General features: G+C 34.0%; 1 protein-coding gene across 1 annotated transcript in view; it reads right to left on the reverse strand.

Moving 5' to 3' along the window:
• The window catches only part of SLC28A3 (solute carrier family 28 member 3), a 138,264-nt gene that overhangs the window by 47,067 nt on the left and 74,134 nt on the right, over positions 1 to 17,063 (reverse strand). The window contains exons 4-8 of the mRNA XM_074280187.1: positions 7,521 to 7,612; positions 5,035 to 5,224; positions 4,238 to 4,382; positions 1,228 to 1,341; positions 1,027 to 1,104 (exon numbers count right to left, since the gene is read on the reverse strand). Of these exons, the coding sequence (XP_074136288.1) occupies positions 1,027 to 1,104; positions 1,228 to 1,341; positions 4,238 to 4,382; positions 5,035 to 5,224; positions 7,521 to 7,612 (619 nt within the window). The remainder of the gene's footprint in view (positions 1 to 1,026; positions 1,105 to 1,227; positions 1,342 to 4,237; positions 4,383 to 5,034; positions 5,225 to 7,520; positions 7,613 to 17,063) is intronic.

A 17,063-nucleotide genomic window follows, 5' to 3' on the forward strand; every position in this document is an offset into this window, starting at 1 on the left:
CACACCCAATTGCCAGAGCTGAAGAAAAATGAAGAGAGACATGCTCATTCATAGCTGGTAAAGCTTGGTATTGGTACAAACATTTTGGAAAATAATTTGGAAATATGTATAATAGGTTTCTGAACTCTTCATGCCCTTTTGTTTCAGTATTTGATTTAGATCTCCAAAGAGATCACTGAAAGAAATGCAATCAAGGCAACTCTGAGATACCACTTTACACTTATCAGATTGGCTAAGATGACAGGAAAAGATAATGAAAAATTATGGGGGGATGTGGGAAAAGTAGGACACTAATGAATCTGTATCAAGTAATCTGTATCAAAATAATCATAGCTAGAAAAAATAAAAAAAAAACATGGGAACAAATAATGTCTCCTATGAATTATGAAGGACTAAATAAATTCTTTTTTTTAATAGAGGTAATTGCACATTATTATACCATGAGTAAGAGTGAATATGATATATGCAAAGGAGTAATTTGAATGACATGAGGCAGAGCCAGGAAAGTAGAACAATAAGAACAATACTCACAATGACATAACAATACAATTCAAGAATAGTATAAACAATATGCACAATAGTGTAAAGAAAAACAACATAATCCAGTCAAATACAGGGGTTAATATTAGTTCCATAGGACTGAAGTTAAACCACATACCCTTTTGGTTAAGAAATGGTGAATTGTAAGAATGCAAATTTATAGAGACTTTTTATCTCAATCATTAAATTATGACATTGCTTAAAATCTTTTTAATGGGATAGCTATTTGTGAAGGACTTAGTATTTTCTAAATTTAAAAGAGAGATGGAGTCATCCTACCATCAGTGTCTCTGTGTAGACAAAATATAAAACAAATCCAATTAGATGAAAATAATTTATTTGGATGGTCACTCCAAATAGGTTTTAAATATATACATATAATCCTATCATTGAAAAATCATGAAAACACATGAACTACTTAAGGCAAAAGGTATTTCTATAGTCAGTAGGAAGCTGAAGAAAGACTTAGATGAGTATAGTGCCTACCTTAAAAGCAAAGAAATGGTCTGTGTACTTGTCACCAAAGACAAACTTGGCTCCTGTGTCCGTATATTCCAAGAAAATCTAGAGTAAAGATATCAAATTTTACTTTAAAAATTAAAATTACTGAAAAAGATGTTTGTGGAATTAGTGGGAAAGGCCTCAGACATGATAGTTAAACATGACCTGCATTGACTCTGACCTTACCTGCACTTGTTTTCCCAGCCAATTGAATGCCTTAAATCCAGCTGTAGTTCTTAGAATGAGAAGACCAAGAACAAACTGTAATCCAAGTCCCCAGAAGACAGGTCTCCAGAACACCTGTGCATAAAAGAACCAGTACAGTTGCTTTTATTAGGATAGAAATGCAATAAGGGACTCAAGCACTAACTTATTAAGCCATTTTCCAATTGATGGGCATCCATTTAATTTCCAATTCCTTGCCACACAAAAAGGGCTGTCACAAACATTTTTGCCCATGTGAGTTCCTTTCCCTCCTTTATGATCTTTTTGGGATACAGGCCCAGTAGAGACACTCCTGGATCAAAGGGTATGCACAGTTTCATAGCCCTTTGGACATAGTTCCAAATTATTCTCCAGAATGGTTGAATCAATTCACAATTCCACCAACAATGCATTAGTGTCTTAGTTTTCCTACATCCTCTTTATCATTTTTCATTGTATTTTCTTGTCATTTTAGCCAGTCTGATAGGTATAAAGTGGTACCTCAGAGTTGCCTTGTTTGCATTTCTCTAATCAATATAGTGATGTAGAGCATTTTTTCACATGACATGGTAAATGACTCTGATTTCTACATTTGAAAATTGTTTATATCCTTTGACTATCAATCAGGAAGTGACTTGTATTCTCATAATTTGTTTCAGTTTTCTATATATTTTAGAAATGAGGCCTTTGTCAGAAACACTGGCTGCTTTGCTTTTATCTGACTACATTGGACTTGTTTTGCAAACCCTTCTTAATTTAATCAAAATTATCTATTTTGCATTTCTGAGTCTTCTTTGGCCATAAATTTCTCCCTTCTTTCAAAGATCTGGCAGGTAGACTATCCCTTGCTTTCCTAATTTGCTTATACTATCATCCTTTATGTCTAAATAATGAATCCATTTTGACCTTATCTTGGTAAGTGACCCTGTATTCTTAAAAGTAGTTGAGGTGGTAGCAAGATTTGAAGAAGAAAACATGTAGAAAATGTTTTATAGTCCAGTTATTTGTTGATTACTTCCATCCTCACTCTACCTATATTATAGACTTATTGACCTGTATAATAAAATGCTACCTTAAAGGTTTTGCTGAGAACATGCAAGATTCAATGAAAACATATTAGAGATAAATTTAGCAGTCTTCTGTTGATTAATCTCAAGACAAACATAAAATAGGGAAATATATGCTCCTCCAAAGGTGTTTTTCATTGTTATGAACTATGTTTTTTGAAGATGCATGTACAATCTTTGTTCTGCTTCACATATGAAAATGATAATCTTGTTTGTTGTTTGTCAAGATCATAGTAAAAAGAAATACATTGTCTAGATGGCTGAGATTGCCCAGATTTAACTATTTATGGATAATTATACTGACTGTATTGGTTTTCATAATACCAATAAACCTCCTCATTATTCCCCCAAAAGATTTGCCACCCAGCAAAAATAAAGTAAAAGAGGAATCAAAGACAAAGAAAAATGTCTAATGCCCAGATGATTATAGAAGAACATTAGTAAGTTAGTCCATTAATGCTCATATCTTGAATACATGTTGCAGATGGACAATAAGCTAAACTGAAGAAAAATTAGATTGCATTTTGGGGGCTGCACAGTATTTACAGGACAGGGCTCCCAAACTGCTCTCTTCTGCCTAAACTCATCTTTTTAATATCAATATTTTCCCTCTTATGCCTTCTTATGTTTGTGAATCAAGGAACATCATGATCTTAATAGGATCAGGTGATCCAAAGGGCAATGAAAAGATTTATGGTATGTGTGAAGTAAGCAGCAATGTGTCAATAAAGAAAAATTACATCAAAAGAGGAATGCATCAAAGACATATCACTAGAAATGACTGGTCCAGAAGCATTAAGTGAGTCATAAAAGACAATCCAAGTGCCAATAAGTAAAAAAAGCAGGAAAATCTTTAATTAAGGGAGCTGCAGCATGGTTTTATCATATCTCATATGTTAGTTAGCTTCATCATAAGGGCTTTATTCTGGCATCAATCTGATATGATACAGAAAAAAACAACAGGGTTTTCTTCCATTTGCCAACTTCATAAAAGCTGTTTTTATCCAACCTTTTCATTTTTCAGAGAAAACCGAGGCTCAGAAAAGTTTAGTGACTTGCACATAAGCAGTAAAAAGTAGTATTGGAACTTGAACCCTCCAAGTATAGCACTCTTTTTTTGCAGCTTACTAAGCTGTTTGAGAATAATGTAACTGAGATTCAGCTTTGATGATTTATTTCTATTTCACTATACAAAGACTCGATTAGTTCCAAAATATAGAACTAAAAGAGAAGCGCTAAGCACTGATTGGCAGTTCAGACAATATTTGTGATGGTCAAGGGCTGCAAGGAAGAATTTGGGTCACTGCAAAGCTTTTGTTTCATATGGTTGAAAATTCCTAGTATTTATGATTGTGTGACAATATATGATCTGATAATTAATTCTTTTTCCTATTAAAGCAATCTTCTCTCATCCAAATATATATTGAAAATGTTATTTGTTGTCAATTTAAAGAATATTATAGATAAGTTTTTAGATCAATAGAAAAAAGTAAAAATTCCAATAGTCAAATGCAGGCAATTATGGATTTAAAAAATCAAAATCTATGTTTTTGGAATATATGTTGATTTGGGACTTTTTATTCAAAAGTGATGGGTTCCATTTTGGGAGGAGATTGACAAATTAGGGAAAAGAATTGAAGCAGGATTTCTAATTGGCTACAACTATAAGATCAGGCACCTCTAGAGAAACTATGTCTGTGATTTCCTTCATTTAGCCATTCTCCTTTGTTAAAAGGGAGGTTCTGTTGAAGGAAAGAAAAATGGAAGGAGAGAGAGGCATTAAGAAATGACAATGGTGTAAGGAAGAAAATAAATAATTTCTGTTTTTTAAAAAGTACCCAATGCATTCTTTACATATAATGTCTTAAAATGTACTTAAATGCAGATAAGAGATAAAATGAATTTAAGATTTCCTTAGTACTTACCCTGGTTGGGTGCTTAGAAAATATTAGCATCAGAAGAACATAAAACACAAGCCCAGCAAAGGACACCAGAGACTGGATTCCCTGTTTGGCTGTGTCAAAAATTAGCCAGCAAATGATACATGTAATCAGTGAGATCCACATCAGCCTAAGAGAAAGGAAAAAGGGTTGTTGAGATGATTTGAGGTATTTTCAAATGACAGCCAAACTTTTGCCCTGAGGAATGACAAGTTGGGACAGACAATAACACTAGCTCTATGGATGTGTTTACAGAGCAATCACTGAGAGAGTTGTGAAATCTGAGATAGCTTCCTGGAGTCCATTATGTCCTTTCTTATCCTGAGGAATTAGGAAAAGAGATGCCTAATTCCTGACTTTCCTATATGGAAGGGGTAACACACATATATCATAAATTATACTATTATTACATTATATTATGACATTACAATTATACAATCACACACACACACACACACACACACACACACACACGGAGCTAGAAAAGCTCAAGAGATCAAGAAATCAGCTGTCCAGTAGGTCTGTTTGGAAGATAGGACAGATAGCTTGCCAATCATAAATTCCACATTTGATGTAAATATGACTTCCACAATTTCCCTTGGGATACTCTTTCAGCATCTGGATCTGTGATTCCATTACTGGAGGGACCTCCTAGCATAATCTCCCCTAACAATATGGACTTGGAAAAACCTGAGTATTAATCCTGACTCAGACATTAGCTGCATACATGACTTCACATTAAAATCCCGCCCATAAACAATAGGAAGACATTCTATACTTACCATTTCAACCAGAACCAATGTTTATTTAGGAATCTGATACCAGGAGACAAGAACTCTGCAATCTGACCTTCATATCTGGCTATCAAGCGGTCCCAAATAACAAAGAATATGGCAGCAACAGTGAGGACAAAAAGTGGGAGGGCTCTATAAAAGTTCATCACACAAGCTGCAATCACTAGAGTCAAATAGCCTGTCAAAAAAAGGAATGAACACATTATTCATCATATATATATACATATATATATTATCTGTTCATTATAAATATATACATAAACTATCATGCCAAATCTAAAATGAATAAAGAGCAGAATTAATGAACCCTTTTCATACCCAGCAAGGTTCACAAAATGGGCTGGAAAAAGCAAAACGAACGAAGTTCTCAAATTAACAACATCAACAAAAAGACAAATTCTAACTTTTCTATTTTACAACCTATGTGGGGAGAAGAAATGTAGTGATGTCCATTAACCCGATTTCAATTATATTTTTACCTTGTCATAAAAAAAAAAAGATTTCTTCATCTGATTAAAAAGAAGAATTAAAGTGGTAGGTTTTTTTTGGCTTGTTTTGTTGGGGGTGGGAAGAGTCTTTTAATCAATCCTGACTTCAGAGTTGGTGCCCTAACCACTGTACCAACTAGCTGCCCCCATTTTAATTCTTAAGAGCTACATTTCTATCCCACTCTGCTTGATCTTATTGGACTCTATATTCTCCCTGGAAGCATCCCCATTATCCAGACTTTTCTCACTCTAATCCATGTCCCTCTTTCTCCCAAAGTTCATTAGATAAAAATATTTCTCTATATAAATCAACCAAAAAAAAAAAAAAAAAAAGGTAATCAACTTTTTTTTTTTCTTTTAAGTGGGACAAGGGGTTGGGAGTAAAGAATAGGGATGTATAAGAAGTTACCAGTTAAAAGTGAGACTTTGACATTTTGGTTGGAAAGAGGAGAAACTTATATTATTCTTAGTGCATCTGATTTTAGCTAATTTAATACACTGTTAACAGAGTTTTCATAATTATACATATATATTTGCAATATATTAATCTGATTGATATATTTTTATGAGTCTGTGGGGGACTTAAACATTCATGCAAATGAGATGCTATAATTTATTTTTACCATGTAAACTCCTAAAAGCTAACAAAGAGGAGAAGGTACACTTTTCTATTTCTTTTACAAAGCAATTAATGCCACAAATGACAATTCTTCATTATGACCTTTCTGCTTGATTGCTCATTCTAAATGCATTATAGGCTTAGAAGGTGCAGCCTGGCATAATATCATGGATGGAAGAAACAAAGTTGAAGGGAGGATAGGTAATGTCCAGAGTGACTGAAAAAGTCATGGGTAGAATAAAACTGGACCTCCTACGTATTACTTAATATTGGAAAAGCAAATCTTCTACTCTGAAAGTACTTGAAAATAGGAGGGCTTCTTATTTGTGTGAGCTGGTTTAGGTACATATGAACTTATCTGACATCAAGAATATAAAATAGCTTCTTTGTATTATTTTACTTTTCCCTTTTTGTACCCACATTGCTTAGCCTCCTCACTGGCGCATGTTGTTTAGTCATTTCAGCCTTCACTCTTTGTGACTGGAGGTTTGCCTTTCCTGGATTTGAAATCATGAAGATGAGTCTTTTTCTAAGCCCACTGATTTATCCATTTTACCATCTAGCTGCCCAGCATGTTAGAATTACTAACATTTGCACTGTCCATCCTCCATGCCAAAAACGTATTTTTTCCCCGCCTTTATATCTTGGAGAGCCTTGTTTTCTTTTTCTTGGGGAAGCTGAGAGATTGTGACTTGTTTAGTATCACAAAACTAAAGCATCTGAAATTATAGTTTTAACTGACTCTAGGCCCAGTGTTCTAACCATTGAGCCATGTAGCTGTCTAGTTAATACCCTCTCCCAATAAATTTATTTTTTTTGAATTTACCTTATATTTTCTTGAATCTTTTCTTTATATATACACATCTCCTAAAGGATAGGGATAGTTTTATTTTGCCTTTGTATCCCTAGTGTCAAAATCTCCTGGCACATAGTAGGTATTTAATTAATAACTTGTTTAATAGGGGTTATTGCTTTGCTTTAGAGTAATTGGAAGATTTCCTATCACCAAAGCTATCATTACAACTCAGTACCCATGTCAGTCAGCAATTGACTTAAGAAAATTTCAATAACATCCCTCTCAATCATTTTTTATGTTATATTATATAGCTTCATAAATATAGGGATATATAATAAGTATAAGTATATATATATATATATATATATATATATATATATATATATATATATATATATATATTAAAGGGGAACATCTTGTATTCACTTTCCCTATGCTTTGATTATGTGGCAAAGAGCATCTTGAACATATTTTTGATGCTCTTGTACAATTGAGTTTTCCTCAACATTTCATTTCTCAACTCTTCAACTAAAACCTAAAAAAGTGCTTGTTTCCCTCCCAACTGAAGTACCTGCTAAAAACATGCCATAGAAGATGTATTGGATCACAGTTTTATGCTTCCTAAAGAAGTCACAAGTCACCTCATACTTCTTTGTGAAGTACCTGTGAAAACACAAAAAGAGACAAAGAATTTAGCTACAAAGAAACAAATCTCTCCCACATTCACTTTCTTTTTTAAGTGGTGGGATGTATCAGTTCAATGTATCAGGTTTTTTTCCTTTTCATTTTTCTTTTGTTTTCTATGGGATGGCTTTCTGTGGGGAAGGGGGGAGATTTGGGGTGGGGAGAAGTGGAAAGATAAGGTGATATTAAAAACAAAAGACACCAATAAAATAGAGATATCTATGCCTATATCTATACGAAAAGAAATGAATGTCAGTCAAATAAAAGCAAGAATTGAGGTAGTTTTAGAATAGAGGGAGGAATATGGTGAATTTTTTGCCACATAACAATTATCCTATTTGAAGTCTTTCAAAGTAATATTGGTGACAAACTTGGTGAAGGTTAAGGTGGGATGGGAAAGGAAGGGACTTTTTAATCTACTGAGAGCAATAATGCATCTGAAAAATTTGGAATTCAAATTGAGAGAATAATTCTTACCAACCCAAACCCAAGCAACCAGATTTCAGAACAAAACCTTTTTCTTTCAAATATTCAGGGAAAGATGATGTAATTGAAATCTGCAATAATCAGAAACACTGTATCATTTCTAATCAATGAAGCTACAAAATTTTCAGTTGACCCAGAAAGAAGCCTGTCTCATTCTTACTAAACGAATACCATTTAGTTTATTTTTTAATTACCATTTGTAACACTTTGCAATGAAATCAAAGCAAGAAACAATCATTCAATACTATGCTAAGTTTTGAGGATACAAAGAAAGACAAGACAGACAATCCCTGCCTTCAAGGAGCTCATAATCTAATGCAGAGACATCATGAAAAAAACCACACACACACACACACACACACACACACACACACACACACAGTAAATAAAGAATAAATTGGAAATGACCAGCAGAAGGAAGGCAGTGGAACTAAGAAGTATTAATTAAGGATTCTTGTATATAGTGTAATGCCTCAGTTTTTCTGAATTGTAAATCCTCAGTTTCCCTGCCTCAATTTTCCTGAATTGTTCTGCCTCAATTTTCCTAGTGGCTAAGCTTGCCCCATTGGGACTGAAAGAATTGGGACCTCAAAGCTCTGGCCACTCTCACATTCCAAAGAATTATAAAACTCCAGATGGCTTATCTCAAATGCTTGAGCATCTCCTGTCTCAGACTTCTTTATCTGCTTCCTTAACTGCTCAACTTCCTTATCTTGATGCTCAATCTGTCTGGACTAAGTTATGGTCCTTCCTGGAATTTCCTCCCTTGCCTTTGTTTCCCTGATAGCTGGAGCTCTAAAAAAGTCTCTGGAATTACTTGCTGGTGGCTGGATGCTTTAATACAAGGGTCCCATCCAGCTGTTTGGCTATGGCTAGTCCAAATTCTCCACTATTAAAATATTAAAAACCTAATCTCTGTCTTGCCTCAGTTTCTCCTGTATTACAATAGTGGGATTTTAGTAGGGATTTGGGAGAAGCCAGGAGTTGGAAATGAAAAGGAGAGCTTTACAGATATACAAATGTACAGAGAAAATATTAATAAATGAAATAATTCATTATTTCATGAAATAATAATTAATGAAAATGATATATAGGGTGTCTACACAGAGAATAAAACTAAGTTGACAAATAAAATCATGGGTCACACCGATTTACTTATGTTCAGATAAGACATTGGACAACTTTATAATATTAAAAACTGGTAGATTCCAAATAAAGTTTCTTCATGAAAAAAAAAAATTAATCTATTTTAAGTCCGTAGGTATTATAAAATCTAAAACCTACTTCTTTTCATATTGAATAAAAGGTATGACAAAACTTACAGATTCTATGATGATAGGCAGTATTTTTAAAAATCTTACATAATGTAGTTTAGAGGCTTAAGGAAAAATAGTTGTGACTGAATCTCTGGTTCACAATCTTTTTCCTAAGAAAGGTTATTAATGATTATTTTGTAGTATACTAGAATGTTGATCTTTTGTCCAGGTAAGCATACCTTGTAGTCAGTTTGGTAGATCATTTAGAGCTAGACTTTTAAGTAAGAAAAAACTAGGTTCGTATTTAAGTCTATTATAATAACTGTGTGACTTTGGATAGAGAGACATCATAATGTGGTGGAAATTTTGATCACTAATTCCAGGGTCAGAGTACCCATGTTCAAATGTGCATTTCTAATGCTGTCTGTATAAACTTAGCAATGTCATTTAACCTTGGGCTTCAGTTTCCTCATTTGTAGGATGAGGGAATGAGGGCTAAATGATCCTTCCAGTTCTTTATGAACCTATGATTGATTGAAGTTGCCTTATTATTGACAAAGGAAGTTCACATATCTGTAGTTCTGTGTCTCTAATTCTCACCCTTATTTTCCCCAAGTGAATAGAGTCCTGGACCAAAAATTAGGATGAGTTCAAATACGATGAACTATTTGTGTGATTGCACAAGTAACTTAATCATGTTTGCCTCAGTTTCCTCATTTGTAAAATGAGTTATAGAAGGAAATAATGGCAAACCACTTCAGTATCTTTGCCAAGAAAATCTTAGATGGGATTATGAAAAGTTGGATGTTGTTTCTCTTCTAGGATTGCTGTGAAGATTTAATGAAATTAATACTTGTAAAGCACTTTGAAAACCTTAAACTATTAGTATTAGAATCACCTGAGCAATAAGTTAATAATTGGAGGGTGGGAACAGTTGTGACATTTTATAAGATGAATTTATTTTCAGGCTAATATTTTTTACATGCTAAGGAATAAAGGAAAACTTTCAAATTTGTCTCTGTTGTTTGTCCCTTGTGCAACTCATACATAATCTAGTTGGAAATATGTTACCAATGTTTGGTTATCTATCAGAAATGATTCCAGGCATCTAGTTGGTGTTTTCCCATAAACATTAGCTGAAACTTGAGTACCTCTCTGCCACTCAGGGGGCTTTCTCAGCCTTTAGAGTCTTATAGTATTTCAAGGAATCTTAAGGTAATATGAAATTGGAAAGGAAGCTTAGGTTTCTCTGGGTAAATGTCCTTGAAAGTTGATACACGATGAGAACATTTTGGCTTCTGTGCTATGCTTCTCAACTTTGGTTTTGTAATGCCCCAGGGTATTCTCCAGTTATCTCAAGGGCTGTCAAGAAATTTTCTCTTTCAAAGTCTCAAAAAATAAAAATTTGTTTTCAGTAACTTTGAATTTTAAGATGATGTTATACACCAAAGCATTTTTTAAGGAGGCTCTCACTCTCATAAAATCAGACAACTTTAGGCTATTGTAGGCCATATAGAATTAATAAAGGGCATAACTCAATCAATCAAGTATTTACATGCCACCTCTGTGTTTGGCACTGGTACAGGCACTGGGAATACAAGGAAAAAGAATGAAACAATCTTTTTTGCAAGGAGCTAATTCATGAAAGGGACTTGTAGACATATAATGGAATTCTCAATCATAGATAGAATCCTGGGACTGGAATCAGGAAGGTCTAAATTTAAATCTGCCAGTGATCCTGGGCAAATCATTTAATTCTGTTTGCTTCAGTTTTCTCATTTGTAAAATGATCTGGAGAAGGAAATGGTAGACCATTCCAGTATCTGTGCCAAGAAATGGAGTTAAGAAGAGTCAGACATGACTTTAAATCAGCTACAACAATACTGAATGATCAGTTTTGAAACCTAGTTTTAACATGGGAAAGAATTTGTTCCTGTTGCTGCTTTTAATCTATATTTTTCTATTGGATGGATTGGGTTGGACTTACAAGACAATACTGAATTTTAAGACCCAAATAAGAGTCTCAGTGGTTTCACATATTCTGCATGTACTCCATTTAGTGCAGGACCTCAAAACTGTGCATAATTTTCAATGATATATGTCTGAGTTATTTCATTTTGTTTTATTAAAGGGATCTTAGATTTATTTTTTTTAAAGAGGAAACCAAATTTTTACTCAGAACATCAAATCCTTCCTTATATTGGTGTTCTACCTCTATCTGGCTTGCATGGATTAGGTCCAAGGCCTATCTGGGATATTGGTGAGCAGGGATTGCTAGAAAGTTTCAGATGTTACATTATATGATCAAGTGGCAGGAGTGTTGATTTTGGAGTCAACATTTATCAATTCAACTGCTTTCTTGGTCATATAGGCTCTATGAGACTTTGAGCAAATCACTTAACCTTTCTGAAGCTTCAGTTTCTTCATACATAATTAAGGAGATTAAATGAAATTATTTTTAGGGTCCTTTTATGATCCCATGATATTTAAATCTAAAAGCCATTTTGAGGGCAACTCAGGTCATTTTATCACTATTCTTTGTAGACCCTATGACATAGAAATCACTTAAAAAATGCTTGTTGATAACTAATGTGAAAATATGTTTAACATGATTACACAGATTGCTGACTGTCTGCAGGAAAGGGAATGGAAAGGAGGGAAAAAATATGAAACTCAAAATCTTATAAAAAATGAATATTTAGGGCAGTTAGGTGATGCAGTGAGAACACCAGCCCTGAAATCAGGAGGACTTGAGTTCAAAATGGTCTCAGACACTTAACACTTCCTGGCTGTGTGACCCTGGGCAAGTCACTTGCCTCAGGAAAAAAAAAAGAATATTGAAAAATTAAAAATATATAAAAAGAAATGCTTGTTGAGTTGAATTCAATTTGTACCTTTCCACAAGACTTCTGAGAAAAGGCACTGTCATAGTGAAATATAAGTTGGGAAATAGTTTTGTTCAGGATGTGTTCCAGAAATAGAATTTTTGTTGTCCCAGAGTGGAGATGTTCTTCTAATACAGTGAGTTTAATCCTGTTCTCTCAGAGGAATCTCCTCCTGGTGGCAAATATGCAAGAAAACTGCCAAGGGATTCCATTCAGAAAGTCTGGCTTTCTAGTCTGGAGAAAAGATACACTGTGAGAAACTGACTTTATTGACATCTATTAAAAAATGCCTTAAATTTTCTATTTTAATTTCAATTATATTATAGGCAAATGCATCCCTAGAGGTTGTGTGGGAAACAGAGTCCATTGGGACCAATTAATTCCCAAGGGAATTTAATCATTGTCTATAAATAAATATATATATATATATATATATATATATTTTAACCCATAAATTCCAGGCTACACTGTACAGCTTATGTGTAGCCTCTACTTTTCTCTCCAAGATCTTCCATTATGTTGCCTATATTCTTTAGCATCATGCTTAAAACACCACATAAAGGTGATGCATAGAAGACAGAAGCAAGGATTTGAAAATAATTATAAAAGAGTCACTTGATGCTCCAAGCCAAAGGGGCAAAAAAGATCTAGGATTTGAAGCTTAAAATGTGTCATGTAATCCAGCCCCTTCCTCTTTCTAGAAAGCTAGATTATTTCTGTGTATTGAATACCAGTTTTGGAGTCAGGAAGTTCTGAATTTGAATTCTGCTTTAAACACAAGTTATGTGAATGGGGCAAATAACTTATCTTCTCTCAGCCTCTCATACATTCATTCTTTGTCTTTGTCTCTCCCTCCCTGTCTCTCTGTGTCCCTGTCTCTGTCTCTCACACACATACACATCTAATAATTGGGAATAATAAGAGCAGCTATACAGCAGAGCTGTTCTTAGGATTAAATCAAATTAATTGAGATGATAAGGGTAAAATGCTTTGCAAATCTTAAAGCACCATATAAAATACTAGTTATTATTTTTATGAAGCAACTAGATAGAGCAATGGATAGAGAGCCTCATTTGGAGTCAGGAAAACTCATCTTCTGAGTTAAAATCTGGCCTCAGATACTTATTAGTAGTGTGGCTCTGGGCAATTTATTCAACCATGTTTGCCTCAGTTTCCTCATCTTTAAAATAAGCCATAGGAGAAAATAGCAAACCATTCCAGTATCTTTACCAAGAAAAACCCAAATGGGATTATGAAGAGTTAAACATGACTGAAAAACTATTCAATAATATAGTTTTTAAAAATTTTTTTTTAAAGCCTGGAAAGACTTACATGAACTGATACTGAGTGAAGTGAGTAGAACCAGAAAAACAAGATTGCATACAAACATGGGAGAAAGAAAAAATTTGGAACACAAAATCCTATAAAAATGAATGTTGAAAACTATCTTTAAATTTAGTTAGAAAAATAAAATACATTTAAAAAAAACTTTTTTTAGATGAGAAAATTTAAAGGTTGATGAGATGCTGAATTTTTTAAAAGAAGTAAAAACCCTAGAGCAAATGAATTTGCAGAGCAATATTTAATTTTATGAACTTTAAATTGGTTTAATGAAAGAACTGGAAAATGATTATTGAGCTTAGGTTAAAAATCTATGAAAGCTCCTGGATAATGGAAGAGATGTAATAATTTGAGAAGTATTAACTTGTTTCGAAAAGGAAAGAGAGTGAGTGTGTAAAATTCTAGAACTTAAGAATAAAGGAAAACAGTAATTATAAAAAAGGCAGCATGATCATTAAGAGAAATAAGCCATACAAATTTCAATTTTTTTTTTTGGACAAAGTTATTAGATTGGAAGATAGGCAGTCATATAGTGGACTGAGAGCCAGCCTTGGACTCATGGAATCCTGACTTCAGGTTTCACTCTGGCTGTGACTCTGGGGAAGACTTTTCTGTACAGTTTGGGTAATGCTGGAAGGCAACAAGGTACAGAGCAGGTACTGATCTGCATTGAGAGAAGAAGTTTTATCACTAGGGATTTCATGTAATAGTAAGATCACAAGTCCATTCAGTTCCCTCTATCTTCTAATAACAGTTCCCAAACAACAACAAAACTTTAAACTCAACTGGTAGACTGGAGAAATACCAAATTTAGATCAATTTAGTCTAAATGGTCCAAATTTAGTACATTTAGATGCATTAGATCTATATTTATGTTTCTGCAGATCATTTGACAAAATCTCTCCAGTTTTTCTTTTGGATAAGATATACAGATATGGTTTATATGAATGCATAATCCAATTGATTTAGACTGAATCCAAATCTGAAAAAACAATCATTAATAGATCAATGTAAACTTAGAGAAAAGTTTCAAAGGCAGTGCCTCAGGGATCATCTGTCTGTTCATGACCTTGTATTGTTCAATATTTTTAAATCAATAACTTGAATGAGGGCATGCTTGTCAAATTTGTGAATGATAAGAATCTGGGTGGAATAAGTTAACACATTTGGATAGTTCCAAAGGCTAGAATTACAAGTTGAGTAAAGTAAGATAAACTGTAATAGAAATAAATAAAAACTTCTGTGTTTGGATTTCAAAAGTCAAAACTCCAGAGGTCTGGAGGTATGGCAAAACAAAAGTTCTCATGGAAAAATATCTAAGGATTTTGGTGGACAAGTCAATACTGAAATAGAACATGTTGATATGTTTTGACTGCATCAGGGGATAGCTTTGACAGAGTCATTTGTCCTCGTAGATTCTGATTTTTATTTTGTTACTTTTAGAGACATGGAGTTGTGAAAGAGCAAAGAAACTCAAAGCATTCCTACTGCAAAGCCATCTCATGTATGGCAGTCATGTCTGAGACTCAAAGAAACAAGTTACATTGGAATTCCCCAGATGCCTAATTGATTTTGGAACTTATTTAATATATTGCAAGTACTAGAAATTTTGAATCTCTAACAAGCTCTTTGAAGGAAAGCATATCTTGATGCCCTCCTTAAGTTTACAGATTGAAGTCCAGAATCAGGATTCAAATCCCAAAGTATTATTTAAATACTTCTAGTTTTCTAGTGTGAGACATGATTAATTTGGACCCCCAAACCTATTCCAATTAGCAATAAATTAGTTTGCTATTTTCATAAATCATAGATAATTAGATATGTTCTTAAAGGAGATCTTTATAGTGGACCTCAGACTTTAATATAACATTCACCATTTATGAAGCTCATTTGTGCAACCACAAGAATGCTGACAAAGACATCTCCATCTTGTTTTATTCAAATTTTATGCCCAAACTCAGCATGTGTGGGATGTTTGATTTTTTGAAAAGTCTTCCAATTTATTTTTATACATCTGTACCACATTCTCCAGTGTGAGCAAGTGACCATCTAATGACTACTTGGTCACCAGAAATGACTTTTATATTGCTTATCTGAAGAAGATCTAAGGTCCACTTCATCAGAAAGTGCTATAGATCCTTTAATAAAGTGCTATTGGTTTGGAACTCTGCCTCAGTGATTTTTCTTATAAATGAACAATTTCAGATCCCTTACCAGATAGTTGATATGTCCCTGCCTGAGACCCATCAAGCACTTGTGTTACCCTGACTCTGGAACTATCCTGAAATATGCATCCAGGAAGCCTACTGAGAGACTGGGGCAACCATACATCAAATCCAGAGAAATTTTGCAGTATCCAATCATGGCCCCTAACATGGCTTAAATACTATCATGCCAGAGGTTTACTGGTCACTTATTGGATTGTATCCTGACCTTTCCAGCTCTGCCTTATGTCCATCCTGGCCCTGATGTGGAAAAGTTAGTGGAACAAAATTAGTGAGCCCAGAGGTATTTTGAGACTATGAACTTATGAAAAATAAATTATTAAAATTTCAGTGTGAATAATTACAACTCAGAAACCAACAAATGTTATAAATCAGGTGTGATTTTATTGTCTAGACATTAGAAACTGATGGGCCAGTTCCAATGGTCCTGTGATGGAAAGGGCCATCTGTACCCAGAGAGAGGACTGTGGGAACTGAATGTAGATCACAATATAGCATTTTCACTTTTTGTTTTCTTTGCTTGTATTTTGTTTTCTTTTTCATTATTTTTCCTTTTTGATTTAATTTTTCTTGTGCAGCAGGATAATTGTGGAAATATGTATGATGAATTTCATATGTTTAAACCTGTATTGGGCTTGTTTTCGATAATAACTTTTTATTTTCAAAAATACATGCAAAGAAAAATGTTTGTGGAAGCCCTTTTTGTAGTGGCAAGAAACTGGAAACTGAGTGGATGCCCATCAGTTGGAGAATGGCTGAATAAATTATGGTATATGAATGTTATGGAATATTATTGTTCTGTAAGAAACGACCAGCAGGATAATTTCAGAAAAGTCTGAAGAGACTTAGATGAACTGAAGCTGAGTGAAGTGAGCAGAACCAGGAGATCATTGTACACAACAATAGCAAGATTTATATGATGATCAATTCTGATGGGCGTGACTCTCTTCAACAATGAGATGATTCAGGCCAGTTCCCAATGATCTTGTGAGGAAGAGAGCCATCTACACCCAGAGAGAGGACTGTGGGTGGACCACAACATACCATTTTTTACTCCTTTTCTTATTTGCTTGCATTTTATTTTCTTTCTCATTTTAAAAAAATTTTAAATTAATAATTATAACTTTTTTTTTGACAATACATATGTATAGGTAATTTTTTGCAACATTATCCCTTGCACTCAATCTATTCCAAATTTTCCCCTCCTTCCCTCCACCCCCTCCTCTAGATGGCAGGC

The sequence above is a fragment of the Sminthopsis crassicaudata genome, chromosome 1 (genome assembly GCF_048593235.1).
Source record: "Sminthopsis crassicaudata isolate SCR6 chromosome 1, ASM4859323v1, whole genome shotgun sequence".
Taxonomy (NCBI): Eukaryota; Metazoa; Chordata; class Mammalia; order Dasyuromorphia; family Dasyuridae; genus Sminthopsis; species Sminthopsis crassicaudata.